The sequence below is a fragment of the Lactuca virosa genome, chromosome 2 (assembly GCF_052849685.1).
Source record: "Lactuca virosa cultivar CGN04683 chromosome 2, Lactuca_virosa_CGN04683_v6, whole genome shotgun sequence".
Lineage (NCBI taxonomy): Eukaryota > Viridiplantae > Streptophyta > Magnoliopsida > Asterales > Asteraceae > Lactuca > Lactuca virosa.
The window spans coordinates 211,817,490-211,832,184 of record NC_136427.1 but is presented as its reverse complement, the minus strand read 5'-3'; the positions used below and the strand labels follow the sequence as shown (position 1 = coordinate 211,832,184).

Genomic DNA, 14,695 nt, shown 5'->3' with positions numbered 1-14,695 from the left:
AAATCATTATTAAATTGATATAATTTTATTGAATAAAAAGAAAGTCCTTTTTGGGATGCCCTGAATAACTATAAATAGCTAGAAATAACTTTAGGATGATATGGAAATGAATTGTTAATTCATTATATAATTAATAAATTAATTAAAAATTGTTTAGAATTAATTTGGAATTAATTAAAATTACTTGGAAATTAATTTTGGATTAACCAGATGTTCAATGTTGAATTGTAATTATTCATAAATGAGCAAGGAAAATAATTCTCGAACCTCCTTAATTAGAAGTAGACCGTTTCTAAAAGGTCGAGAATAATTCTGGAAGGCTCCTGGTAACTAATAAGGATAAATGTCTTGAATAGATTAAATCTAAATATTTAATTATTCAAATTAGGGTTTATCCTCGACATCCACTAGCTATAAATAGGGACCCTTAGCCATACAAAATCCAATTAGAGGCATCTGCATTATTGGTGTTTGTTTTCCAAGGTGGAATTGAAGATCTGAGAGTTACTATATTCGATTATAGTAAAGGTATGTTTTCTAATCTGATTTATTATTGCAAATAAGTAGATTAGATCATTGTTTCATAGTATGTTGCTATAATGAGAAAATGACATAGATCTCTAGGTTGCATGTACCCATAAATTGTTTTATGAATTTCGTCGTGTAGATCTATATGTTTTGTAACCTAGAAAACCCATCATCGTGTAGATCTATATGTCTTCCAGTCATATCTCGAATTTTTCTTGCCTATTTTGAATTGTAGGATAATTACTAGATTTTAATGGTTATTTTAATTGCTTAAAATCTAAACATTTGACCCAAGTAATTAATCAAACCCTAAATTCAGAATTGTAGGGATAAAATCAATATTCTTTAATTAAATGTTTAATTAAGATAATTGTTTGATTCCTAAAAGATTTAATATGATTAATAAAATGTTTAATTAAAAGATAATTACTAAAACTTAAATGGTTTAAATATTAATTGATTAAAAGTTAGTTAAGTTAATAAGATTTAAACCATGCATTCTTAAAAAGTTTTAATAAGATGCCCTTACATATAATTATAAGAGTATATAATAGTATATGTAAAACAATAATAATTGGTCAGTCATAAGCCTCATTCATGAAACTACACTGTAAGAGATGTATAAGGAAACAACCTATAAAATGAGCGTTAAATGAATATTTTTTTACTCACCGCTACTTTGTGTGGTGGATTGTCGTTAGTTAAAAGGGTTCTGATAGGACGTAAATCTCGTTAAAAGTATAACATAAAGTAGTAGAAAATAAAAATATCACTCTAGTTACTTAGGAGAAATGTGAACTTGTATGTTAATCCATGAAAATGCACATCATTTCGTTATGAGTCGTTAGTAGAGTGTGTGTGGTTAACCGACACATTAATTTGGAACTACAAAGTGAAAATGATGAGACAACTCAAGTATATTATTGTTAATGGGGAGTGCATGGTTAATCGGCACATCAATGTGAGATCATGAATAATAACGAGGGTGTCACACGGGTTTGTATGGTTTTTCACATCTTGTTTGTGATCCTCGGTATCCAGGCTTAGTCTAGAGGGTGGGCAACACGGGCGGCCGCCCAGGGCCCATGTCTTTAAAGGGCCCAAAATTTCTAGAGTATATGGTATATATAGAGAGAATTAATTAACCTAACTAAAAATGTTAAGAGAAATATTTTTCTTTAAATTACTTTTTTTTGTAATGTTGTGACCATATTTACGTTTTTTAATATTAATAGTGAATTTTATAGCGGTGTGTCTATTTTCAATTTAATTTTTATCATATTTACGACTTTGAAGGGCCTATTTTTTTTCTTTTCGCCCAGGGCCAACTATATCTATGGACCGGCCCTGTCGGTATCCCAGTCACAAAGTAAGAGCATATTTCGAGATTAAGCATGACATTGATAGTTCAATGAATCTCAAGAGTTCTAGGAGTTTCATTGTAATTAAAATTAGTAAAGTGTATTACCTACCTAAAATAGGTTCACAATATGATTACGAAATCTCTTTTCATATTACGAATTAAAAATATGGCTTCTAGCCTTAAGCATATAAAATTTGGGTTAAAATAAATTAAGGATAGAAATCAAGTAATTAAAAGTTTCTTTTATATGGATGTATAGAAATGGTGATCTCCATCCTCCTCCCGTTGTTCAAAGTTCAAACTTCACTCTTCTGTCAATTCCATTAAAGGAAAAGCTTACTGGTCAAAACTACATGGGTTGGATGCCGAATCTTAAAATTATTTTATGTTAAGAGAATGAGGAGTATGTTCTCAATAACCCAATTCCCAAAATTGACATGCAAATTCCTACTATTGAAGAAATTGCTACTAATAATAACCATGTTGACGATGATACAAAGGTTGCTTTTATCATGATAGCCACTATATTGCCAGAACTTCAAAAGTATTATGAGGAATATAGGCCATATGAAATGAACTTGCAACTTGTTGAAATGTTTCACAAGAAAGCAAGACAAGAACGCTATAAATTCGTCAAGTCCTGAATGACGTGTAAGTTGAAAGAAGGATAATATGTGTGTGCTCATATGCAGAAGATGCAGAGACACATAGAAAGGCCTGAGAAGCTCAATGTAAATTTCGACAAATAGTTGGCCATTCATATGGCTCATAATTCTTTGCCCAATAATTATGATCAATTTATCTTCACTTATCATTTGAACAACATTGAAAAGAAATTAATTCAACCCCATAATTTGTTGAAAACTGTTGAAGCGAGCATGAAGAAGTGTCATGTCGCTAATGTTGCCACTGTTCTTGTCATAACCATTCATCAAGGAAAAAGGAAGAAAAGGAAGGTTGTTGCCCAACCCAAATTGAAAGGGAAAGCTCATACCGGAGAGTCTAGTTATGGGTCAAAGAAGGAAGCCAACTCCCTATGGGTAGAATTTTCAAATTACTATTATTATATCCTGAACTTGAACTAACATCCTGGGCAAGCCCAAGATCCTGGAATTACTCAATATCTTAGATTGCCATCATTTCTCTTGTGAAATCTTATGCAGGGACTTAACACCTAAAGAAAAAGAATAAGACCAAGTCAATATCACGTGGTCAATACTAAAAGAACGTTGAAGACCCTCGAGAAAGTTAGGTTAAATGAAAATCAAGGAGAATCCCAAGATTATGGGAATTTTAGTTATTATCGTTATGTATAAAAGACTAGCTGATCGCATGCATACGAACACATTCACTTCTAATTTCTCTCTGATTCTCTCAACATTGAGCACAAACACTTTCTCTCTAAAATCAGCTAGCATGTATAACTGTTTGTATTAATTTAATATAAGTTATAAGGCAGTTGAGTTTATCACCCCCCCCCCCCCCGATGCTTTATGCCGAAGATCTAAAAGGATTAAGGTCTTTCCTCGTATATCACAATGTTCCTATCTTCATTTTACTTGTTTATGATTGTTTAATCGATTACAACACTTTTTGCACACTTATTTGATTGTTTGTCTATTTACACATTAAATTATCATGATATCCTATGGTATCTTGGTATCTTTTTGAGTAATTAATAACTTTATTAAGTATAAATCACTTATAATTGTCTTAACACTATTTTTATCGTAATTACCTAAAAAACACTTGTTTACACTTTAAAACAAATCAATTCTATTCGACATTTTCTAAATATCATTGTCTTTTTCCTAGGATCTTGGGCACTATCAGGATCTTCAGCGTATTTTAACATCTTTAACACTCTAATTCTTAACATCATAAAATTAACATCACACCACACTTACTAACTTGGTTACGAAATTAGGTTGTAAATTTTTTAACAAAATATTTTAGTGCCATCCATTGGACAAGTAGTGTTATTACATTTTCCTCTTTCTAATCACTCGAAAAACTTCTTTCAAATTTCCAATCACGGACACATTTTTGCACCAAAAATGTCTTCTTTACCAAAATCCACTTCTAGTATAATTTTGTCCATCTCAGCTGGTCAGAACCTTCCCTCACCTCCTGCAACTACCTCACAAAGAAGGAGTGTCAAGATCCATAGAAGGACAATCCCAACATCATCACTAGTCCAATTTTCAGGTAGTGCAACTAAGGAAGTTCCAATTATGGTCTCAACCAACAAGATCATTGCCATGTTGACCAGGATGGGCCAAAACATCACTATACAAATTGAAACCAATAATAGGCGGTTCGAGAGGATAGAGATATTGAGCTCAAACTTAAGAAGATCTACGGAGACTACACCAACTCCTTCCTCCATCTAGCAACCCAAGATCCTGAACTTCAAGACCGGTGCCTCTTCAGAATGCCAAGCTAGATATTTCATATCAAGGCAGGCTTCCATCTTCACATATGGGGCGAGTCTTAGTACGGGAGTTCCTGTCTCCCAAGATCTTGGAGGGATATTCAACATCTCGTCTAACACCCAAGATCTTGGATACGTTCAATCATGGCGAAGGAACTCAAGCAACTGAAAGATAAGATCTTAAATGTACCAGGTGTCATTCAACTAATACCATAATTTTCACCTGTTAGTCATAGGATTTCAAGATTTGCACCTCCCATATGTGACATTGAAATCCCCAATAGGTTTCCGGTACCAAACATGAAAATGTATGATGGGACCACGAATCCTGAGGAGCATATTGCCCAATATAAAGAACGCATAAAGATAGTACCCATTCCACAACATCTCAAGGTGTTAGTACAAGAAAAGTGACCCTTAGTCAATCCGAGCTTATGTCCATTTCCGAGATTGTGTATGTTCCGAGATGAGAAGGTTTCCGAGAAGAATAGAGTTTAGACATCATGTTGTTTTCGAGATTAGTTAAAAGTGATATGTCAGAATGAAAGTAATTCTTTGTTTTTTACTGTTTGTTACATAGTGTCATACAACCGAAAAGATTAGCAACAACGGTTGTGCCAGAATGTTGATCTTCAATCCATGCGCACTTTATTTGTATTTGTCTTTGGTAACTCCTTGTCTATAAAAGGAGTGTCAACCTTGTAAATAGTAACAACGTCACTTCAATCAAATCAAGAACTAACCAGTTAATCATTTCTCTCTAACATTCTTCTTGTTCTTAATGTTTTTTATTGTTCATACTTTACTTTAATTTATTTGAGCACTTTGTTGACTTACATACTTCAAGACTTGGCTGGTTTGACTAGACTTAAGATCACTAGCAACCATTGCCATTATATAACTCAAGGTTTGAGTTTTCAAATCTTGCATGTGCAAATCCTCGTCCTTACAATTGGTATCAAAGCTTAAGTGTTTGTCCTTTGAATCCATAAGAACATATTATAGTTGATTGAAGATTATCTTGGTATCTCAATCATTTCTATGTTCGGGATAAAAGTTCTTCTATATACCACTTCAAATCTTATATCTAACAACAATTGTTGCTTCTAATCAATCTCAACAAAGGTATTCATTCAGTTCAAATCGCAAAATAGCATGGGTTACCCTTCAAGAGCCCCACTGCTAGTTGTCGAAGAGTATGATCACTGGAAAGTTAGAATGGAAATATTTTTTGTTGGCAAAGAAAAGGGTGAAGAAATATGGAGGTATGTTAAAGAAGGTCGTCATATTCCTGTTAGGAAAAAGGTTAGAGATGTTTCTGCTACTCTCATAGCCCAAGATGAGCTCCAACCAGCACCTCTAACTACTAACGATGTCAAGAAACTCCATGCAGATCAGATTGCATTTTCCAAAATGGTGTTTGGTGTTCCACCATATCTCTTTGAGCACATTAAGTTGTACGAATCTGTGAACGAGATATGGGAAACACTTCAAGATTTGTTTGAAGGCTTGTAAAACAGGAAGGACCAGTATCTGACATCCATGGTGAATGACTTTGACACTTTCACTACCACTCCTACTGAATTTGTTGCCTCTGCATCAAATCAGTATAGAATCGTTGTAAACAACGTGACCGCACATGGTGTTGTCCAGAATCCTCTTGAGTATAATCTGCAGTTTATCAATAGTCTCAAAAACGGATGGGTAAATTTCAAGTCCTATCTTTAGGGTAATGGATATCCGAAGAAACCGAAGCTTTATAAGTTGTTTGACGAATAGCAAGGTCATGAATCTAGTGTTGGTTAAACCTTAAGAGAAATCTATGGAGGTCCTCTTGTTCTAACCAGTTACGTTAATCCACTTATTTTGAATCCAGCTGTCTCGGATCCATTCATATTTGTCCCACATGTTCCACCTATTCAACCAAGCCAAGTTGTGCCACCTGTTCCGAACTTCCCATATAAAGAAAATTTTTATCCTGAAGCTACAGATGCCGAACTTCGTTTCCAGCAAGAGTTTCCTCTTCTATCTATGAAGTATAGAAGACCATGTAACAACAATAAAAAACCTCCTATGAACTAATTTCAAGCTTCTCACAAAAAGAACCCTCAACCTTACCCCAAACCTACCAAAAATCCACCAGCTTATCAAACGAATCTTCTGAATCACTCCTCGAAAGCTAAATAAACTCCGACTGTAGGCAAACCCAAGATTGTGTGTTACAGGTGTGGACTCGGAGACCACTATGCTAAAGAATTCTTGGTTGATGTTCTTCAGAAACCAAAGGTGAAATATTCTACTTACTAAGCTCGTCGCGCACATGATCAAGCAATGAGTGAAAAAGCATTTGTCACTACAGTTTCTCAGAATGTTGATGGGTATTGGTCACCTAGGTATGAGGGTGAATGAAAATCTGAGATAAATTTGTGTCTTATGGCTAGACAAACCATTGGTGTGATTAACGCTTCCGGTCTTCTAATTCTGAAGATGGAGATAAGGATGTTGAACCCAACTGCTGCTATATGGAAACAAACGACCCTCCGGGTAGAAGCATCATCCAGCAGGTAAAATCTATGATTACTGAAAATAATTTTGATTTGTCTGTTTTTGAACCTTATGTAAATTAGATCAAATCAAATATTACAGTGAGTCTTAAAGCTTATGAGTTGCCATAGATGTGAGTAAGAAGTTGGACAGTGAATTAACTAGACTTAGATTATGTTTTGAAGATCGCAAGCTTACGATAACTTATGTTGAACATGAACTGGTAATAGCTAGGGATGAATGTATTATCCTATGTGAGAAATGTGTCATTTTAGTTAGTGAAAAATATCTTCTTGTTAATGATAATATGTTTCTTAATGCTAAGATTTATAGTCGGCATAATTCCCTCGATATGATTGAATCAAAATGGATGAATGACTCATAATTTTTGTCATCCTCGGTCCAAAGCACCTTGTCTCGGAAGCAAGTTTCTAAAACTTGTCACTTGTCCTTTGAAGGCACTTCAAAATCTGACGTTCATGGGAGACATTCCGAACCATACCTATTTTCATACACCTGTCTCACCACTTTCATCCCTTCAAGAGACTTCAGAAGGATATCAAGCATTGATCCCTAAGTTCAAACCAATCACTATTACATGACCTGATTACATGCAACTTTCACCGTTGATATCCCTGTACCAGAATCAGTTTTCAGAAATTCCACATAACACAGGGGAACTGGATTTTATCTTCCGAACTCCAGTCCTCCAAACAATTATGTTATTGAGGAAATCAACCTGAGACATGCAGACATGACTCGGACAGACCTAACAAAAACTCTAACTCATTTTGGGCGTCCCTTGACAGTGATGTAGATGAAGAAATTAGGTGTAATGATGACTCCTCGTCCGATTCCTTTATCTCGAACTCAAAGTTGTTTCTAAGTCTACCTTAGTTCCGATTAAGCCATGTTTCAACAATCCATCTGTCGGAGAGTCTTCTAGGTCAACATATGACTTTAAGAAGAATCCTTGGCTAAAAAAGAAGGATATTTTTCATCCGAAGATAGAGACTAGGAAAGATCTTGAAAAAGAAACTAGGTCTAGACAATGCTCTAGGTTCCTTGAGAAATCCGATAACAAAGTGTCTCAGAAAGTTCTTAGTCCAACTACTAGGAATCACAATACATTCATGCCTCTTAAAATTCTTAAGAGACCATCTATTCCTGTTAGCTCGGATACTCATGACACTGCAGTAAAAAATTGTGTAAAATCTATTAATGTTGAGACCTCACCAAAGAAAAGTAACTCCCCTTGGAAAGTGTCTTATCCAGTATTTACTGCTACCTCGGATGGGAAAATTTTTAAACAAAAACAATTTCCAATGTTAAATGTGCCAACGATAGTAGCGAATAAAGGAAAAGATGCTCGGAACACTTTTTTTAGGAACCCCTCAAAAGGTTAAAATCTAAAAGTTGGATGGAAAGTTAAAGAGAATTACAATTCAAAGGAACCACCTCGGAAAACAGTTCTTCATGAACCGTCTCGGAAAACTGTCCTTCCGAAGAAAAAACTATTTGATCGACCAAAAGTGGAGTATGACTTTTGGATCAATGAAAAGACCCTCATATTCTGCATATTCCCAAAAGAATCTCGGAAAGAGAATTCATAGATACCAACTCTTTAGAGATCAAAAGCCAGGTCCAAAGCCCATGCTAAAGTCCCTAAGCCTAACTTAGAGCTTAAAACTCCAAAAAAAATTACTGATTTTGCTGGCTTTTTGTGCTTCGAAAAAAGTTACAATATGGTATATTAATAGTTCTTGTTCCATGCACATGACGGGGCAGAGGGATTTTCTGCATGATCTTAAGTTAACTCCAAATGTTGGTTACGTTACATATGGAAACAATACAAATTCAGAGATTCGAGGTTATGGCATCCTAACCAACGACAACTTCTCTATCTCCAATTTGGCTTATGTGACTGATCTCAAGCATAATCTGATCAGTGTTGCCCAAGTCACTAATGTAAATTGGAGGGTTAAGTTTTGTATGAAGCATAGCGACGTCATGACATAAGATCTAAAAGAATGTCTCATCAAATTAGATCGGAACAAAAATATGTATCCTCTGGATATCAATGTAATTATCGGAAGGCCATAAATGTGTCTTCTTACAAAAGTAGTTCTTGAAGTCAGTTGTATATGGCATCGGAGGCTTGCTCACTTGAATTTTAGATATATAAATGATCTGGTCTCTAGTGAAATGGTATGTGGTTTGCCACTCTTCAAGTTTGAGAATGATCATCTTCGCGCTGCTTGTGAATGTGGAAGCAATCCAAGAAAGGTCACCCTGTTCTGATCGAAAAATTAACTTCCGATTCACTTGAACTTCTTCATGTTGATCTTTGTGGACCGTCTGCCGTTGAAATCTTGCATCGTAAAAAGTACGTTCTTGTGATTTTTGACGACTACACGAGATTCACTTCGGGTTTTTTAGATTGAATTCGGAAATACTTTCCGAGCTCATCAATTTTATCAAAGGGATTGAAGTACTGCCAAAACTGCCAGTCTGAAGAGTTCAAATTGACAATAGATACGAGTTCACTAATGCCATAATTGAAAGGTTCCATATTGACAAAGGCATTGAACACATCTTTTCTGCTCCCTACACTCAACAACAAAATGGTGACATTGAAAGAAGAAACCGAACCCTAGTTGAATCCGCTCAGTTGATGTTGAACTTTACAAATCTTCCTCTTTATATTTGGACTGAAGAAGTCTCCACGACTTGTTTTACTCAAAATCAGAGTAGCATCAATGGACGTGTCAACAAGACACCGTATGAAGAAATGAATGGTCGGAAGCTGAGTATCTCTATCTTGCACATCTTTGGATGTAGAGGTTTCATCAAAAACAACCGTGATCAACTCACCAAGTTTCAACCAAAGTCAGATGAACATATCTTTTTGGGATACTCTACCAAATCGAAATCTTACCGAGTTCTGAATCGTCATACCCGTGTAATTGAAGAAAGCTTTGACATCACTTTTGATGATAATTTTGTTCGAAACTTAGAGCCAACTCATGTTACAAAGAACATCATGGAGTCCGATTCTCCAACTCCCGGTTCTCTGAATCCTCAGGTCATCTATGAACTTGATTTATAAAGCTTGTTCATACCTATAAAAACAGCTCTTGACTCGGAATCTCGATTAAGACCATCTTCATCACCAAATCCTCCTTTTTCTCAAAATATATTTGGTCCGACCCCAACTTTTCCACCATTTGATTCTGAAGTATTCCCATATCTGATTGAGGGGGAGAATACCTTTGTTGTCGTGCCTCAAAAGAAAGAAAGCAATCCAACCCTCGAATCAAATGTTGATGGTTTTCGAGATGCATCAGATCAAATTGCCAAAGTTGATCCAATTCCGAATAACAATGAAGACGATGCCCACTTCTTTGACTTTCCAAATGATGATGATGCTCACATATCCGGTTCAGAAGTTCAGGGGGAGCATCATCCTCAAATTTAAATTGTTCAGGCGAAGCAAGACAACCCTATTGTTGACGTCGGATCATCTGCTGCACATGAACTTTTGAGATTGCATATATGGATAAAGGATCATCCTCAAAATCAAGTTATCAAAAATCTGAATGTCAGAGTTCAAACTCGCTCTGCTGCTAATATTCAAAATGAGTGTTAGTTCTTGGCATTTATATTAATAGTTGAAGCTAAATCCATCAAAGAAGCTCTAGAACATTCTGATTAGATTACAGCCATGCAATAAGAATTAATAGAGTTCGTCAGAAATCAAGTATGAACTCTTGTCCCTCCTCCTCGGGATCACCCATTTGTTAGAACTCGTTGAGTTTTCCGAAAAAACTCAAAGATGCAGGAGTCATTATCATAAACAAAAAAATATTGGTGGTTAAAGGATTCACTCAGTTTGAAGGTCTTGATTATGATGAAACATTTGCACCTGTTGCCCATCTTGAAGCCATATGAATCTTTCTCTCATACACTGCTCATAAGGAATTCAAAGTTTATTAGATGGACGTCAAAAGTGCCTTCCTCAATGGTGAACTTGACAATGAAGTTTATCTTCAACAACCTCCTGGGTTTGTAAACTTATCCTATCCAAACTACTGCTATAAACTCCAGAAATCTTTATATGGCCTAAAGCAAGCTCCTCGCACCTGGTATGAGACTCTTAGTTGTTTTCTGAAGCGATTTGGTTTTCAAAGAGGAGTTCTTGATCTGACCTTGTTCCGAAGATCAAATGAAAAGCATCTCATGTTAGTTCAAATATATGTCGATGACATCATCTTTGAATCAACTGATTCGATGATGGTTGCCGATTTTGCCAAGTTGATGGTTAGCCGATTCCAAATGAGCATGCATCGTGAGTTAAGTTTCTTTCTCAGATTGCAATTCAAACAAAAAAATCTAGGAATATTTATTCACCAAGAGAAATACATTTCTGAACTTCTGAAGAAGTATTTCATGGACACTTGTGCATCTCCAAACGTATGATGGGTTTAGGACACAAGATCTTCTCAGGCCCATCTGGTGAAGCCGTTGATCAGAAGAAGTTTATAGGAATGATTGGATCGCTTCTATACCTCACTGCAAGTTGTCCCGAGATCATGCTCTCGACTTGCCTTTGTGCTAGATTCCAAGTTACTCAGAAGATGTCTCAACTCTTGGCCGTGAAACAAATCTTCCAATATCTGAAAGGAACAAAGAGCGTAGGAATTTGGTACCCAATAAATGAGAGATTTTTGTTGCAAGATTACATGGATTTAAATTATAGTGGACTTCAACTTCATCAGAAAAGCACATCTGGTGGATGTCATGTTTTTGGTGGAAGATTGGTTAGCTGGTCATCCAAGAAACAGAACCACATAGCTCTTTCAACAGCCAAAGTGGAATACATTTATACTGCAAGCTGCACCTCTCAAGCTCTATGGATGAAATCTCAGCTGCTAGACTATGGTTAACAATTTTAGCAGATTCCGATCTACTTTGATTCTCCGAATAGCTATCGATATCTCTCATAATCCGATCCAACAGTCCATGACCAAACACATTGAAATTCGATACGATTTCATTAAAGATAATGTTTTAAAAGGTAACATTGAGCTCATTTTTTCCATTTGATGACGAGATCGTTGATTTCTTTACCAAGGCATTGGACGAAACTAAATTCAATGGTTTAATAGAACAAATAGGAATGATGATGCCTGATCCACAGTGTTTCCAAGAAGTTTGTACTCTGTGATGGAAACACTGAGGATCATTAACTGTCTTCATAATTGTTTTTTTAGGAAAATAAAGGATCACTATATGTCTTTTTGTCTAACCTTTCTTTTAGTCTTAAGCTCTTTCGGGTTGTCTCTCCATGGATAGTTCAGTCCGAAATCTACTTTTTCATAGATCTAGAGAGTTTTTTTTCTGAAACTTCACTTTTCGATATCTTCATGATAAATTTATCTCGGAATGAAAATTCGAATTGGTAATGTGATTTCATTTCATTTCTTTTCCGATCTCTAATCCTTTAGCTCTCGGAATCTCTCAAATCTCTTTCAACAGGTTGACTAAGATCTTCCATGTAACTTTCGTTTGTAATATCCAGTCTTGAAGATTGTGTCACTTCTTGGATTAATATATGACACTAGTGATTGATTTTCCGATTCTCGGAGTATCTTATGTCAATCCATCTTGGAATTCCTTTGATCCGAGATCTCACTTTAATAGCAAATAAATGTGATTTTAAGGTTATCATTAACTGTGTTTTCCGAAACGGCCAAAATGTTCACCCAACAACTATTATCCTTTAGTCCACATAAACATGCTTTGGCACACATTTCAATAAATTAATGAGTGATTTTCTAATTATGAATCGAAAATTACCGTTTTTAATGCAAATAAAGTCTTTTCACCTTCACTTTTAACTGTTACATAAGGGGTAACTATAAACCCAAGCATTAAATGCACCCCGTTTTCGAGTTGGGTGTCATCATTTTTCTTTCGACCCGATTCGAAAACAACCTACCTATATAAGGATTTTGAATCCTAAATTGTTCCCTCCTTATGCTCTTTATCTCTCTCGTTGCTTAGAACCCTTCTTCCTGTACTCTATGTTCTTTGTGTTCTTCCTCGAGAATTCAACAATGGCACCCAAAACGACTAACTCACCATCAAAGAAGAAAACATCAAAGGGTCCTGCATCATCTTCTTTAGATGCACCCATATTAAGGGACATGACACAAATATTTTCTCTTGATCCAAACAATTATGACGAACTTGTTCAAGTTATGATTGAGTTCATCTCGCTCTACCCCATTGTTTTGCCAAAATCCCAAACCCTAACTTTCCACTATGTATGCTTCACAAAGCCATTGAACGCGTCAAGATCGAATATGGTGTTCTTGATTGTTACATCACAGATGACAGGATCGTCCCTGTTACTAAGGTTACTTTTCTCATAGCTATTTGGGTTTCTCCAAATCCGAAAGGTTTTAAAGTTGTTGACCAACTGCAAAAGAATTCCAAGAGTTTTTTTAACCAAATTGGGTTTAAATGGGTCTACAAATCGAAAGAGTTGAAAAAGTCATATGTTTCTGGGCTATAGACGATTTTGATGCACATGGTGATGAAAAGATTATCTGGCAAACATGGAGGAACTGACTCCATGAGGAAGGATTGATTATATCTTGTGTACATCATCTACACTGGCACATCAAATGCAATTGATCTACCAGAAGTTTTATGGCAGGATTTTTGGAAGTTTGCCATCCGTCGGAAAGCTAATGAGATCTCGAGTCCGATATTTTGGGATCTAACTCTTCAACAGATCTACACTGACCGACGTGAACCATTTCCCTTGATGTCAAACCCACCTGAGGTATATTGTAATTTTAAATTTATTAAAACTTATCGTCTGCCAAATCAATCATATTTTGGTCACATCTGACGTTTTCCTCAACATATGCTACACTCTCTCCCTTCCGACTCTCCATTCAAAGCAAAACATCTTGAAGTTTCAAAATTGGTCGACCCATAAATTCCGACCCAGACTTTGGATGTCTAGCCCTCAAAAGGTGAGAAATCATCAAAAAATGGAGGTCGAATTAAGATGAAATCCAAAAAATTCCATGCCTCCTCTCCTACTAATACAAAAAGAGTTCTAAAACCGGTGAATCCTCTCAAAAGGATTCACATCTTGGTTCTCGACCTGATTTTGGGTCTCCGCATACCCCACCTGTCCATTTTTTCGAAGTACCCTTCGGAGTCTCAATACCACATACACACACACGGGGAGTCTGCACATAATTTTCCCCCATCCTCTGAAAAGGATGGTGCTGACATTGAACAAAGTTCCCTGCACCCCCGGAAAGCACTCACAATTCATTAATATCCCTCTCTTTTCTGCACAAGCACAAACTGGGGCCCCTGCCACAGTTCGTAAGCTTTCTGAGCCAAGAGTTGTCCCCTCAACCTTGGAAGCCTCAACTGATTCGATATCCACCACGGATAAAGGACACTCATGTGTTACTTCTGATGATTGGAATGAAATACTTGACATGGCTTAACTCAGGCGCTCAGATTTGACTAGAGAACAAATCGAGTTTCTCCTAATCGGAATGAGATAAGGAGCACTATGCAGCAAGCTTACAATGATACGTCCCGCCGATTTCAAAGTTGATGCTCTTCTGCCTACATTAGTCAAGCTACAATTTGATGATGTTCCCACTAACACGGATGATCCATCGGCCAACGAAACTGAGACGATTCCAAAAGAAGATTTCCCCGAATCAACACCAATATCAGATGAGCCTCCTTCGAAAGATGATCAAGCTACATGATAAGTTCCCATT

General features: G+C 36.2%; 1 protein-coding gene across 1 annotated transcript; it reads left to right on the top strand.

The window, feature by feature from the left end:
- The first annotated feature begins 11,347 nt into the window (after window positions 1-11,347).
- Window positions 11,348-11,815, top strand: LOC145158192 (secreted RxLR effector protein 161-like). Its single transcript, XM_079077126.1, has one exon. The coding sequence runs from the start codon at window positions 11,348-11,350 to the stop codon at window positions 11,813-11,815; it is 468 nt and encodes a 155-aa protein (XP_078933252.1).
- The last annotated feature ends 2,880 nt before the right edge of the window (window positions 11,816-14,695 follow it).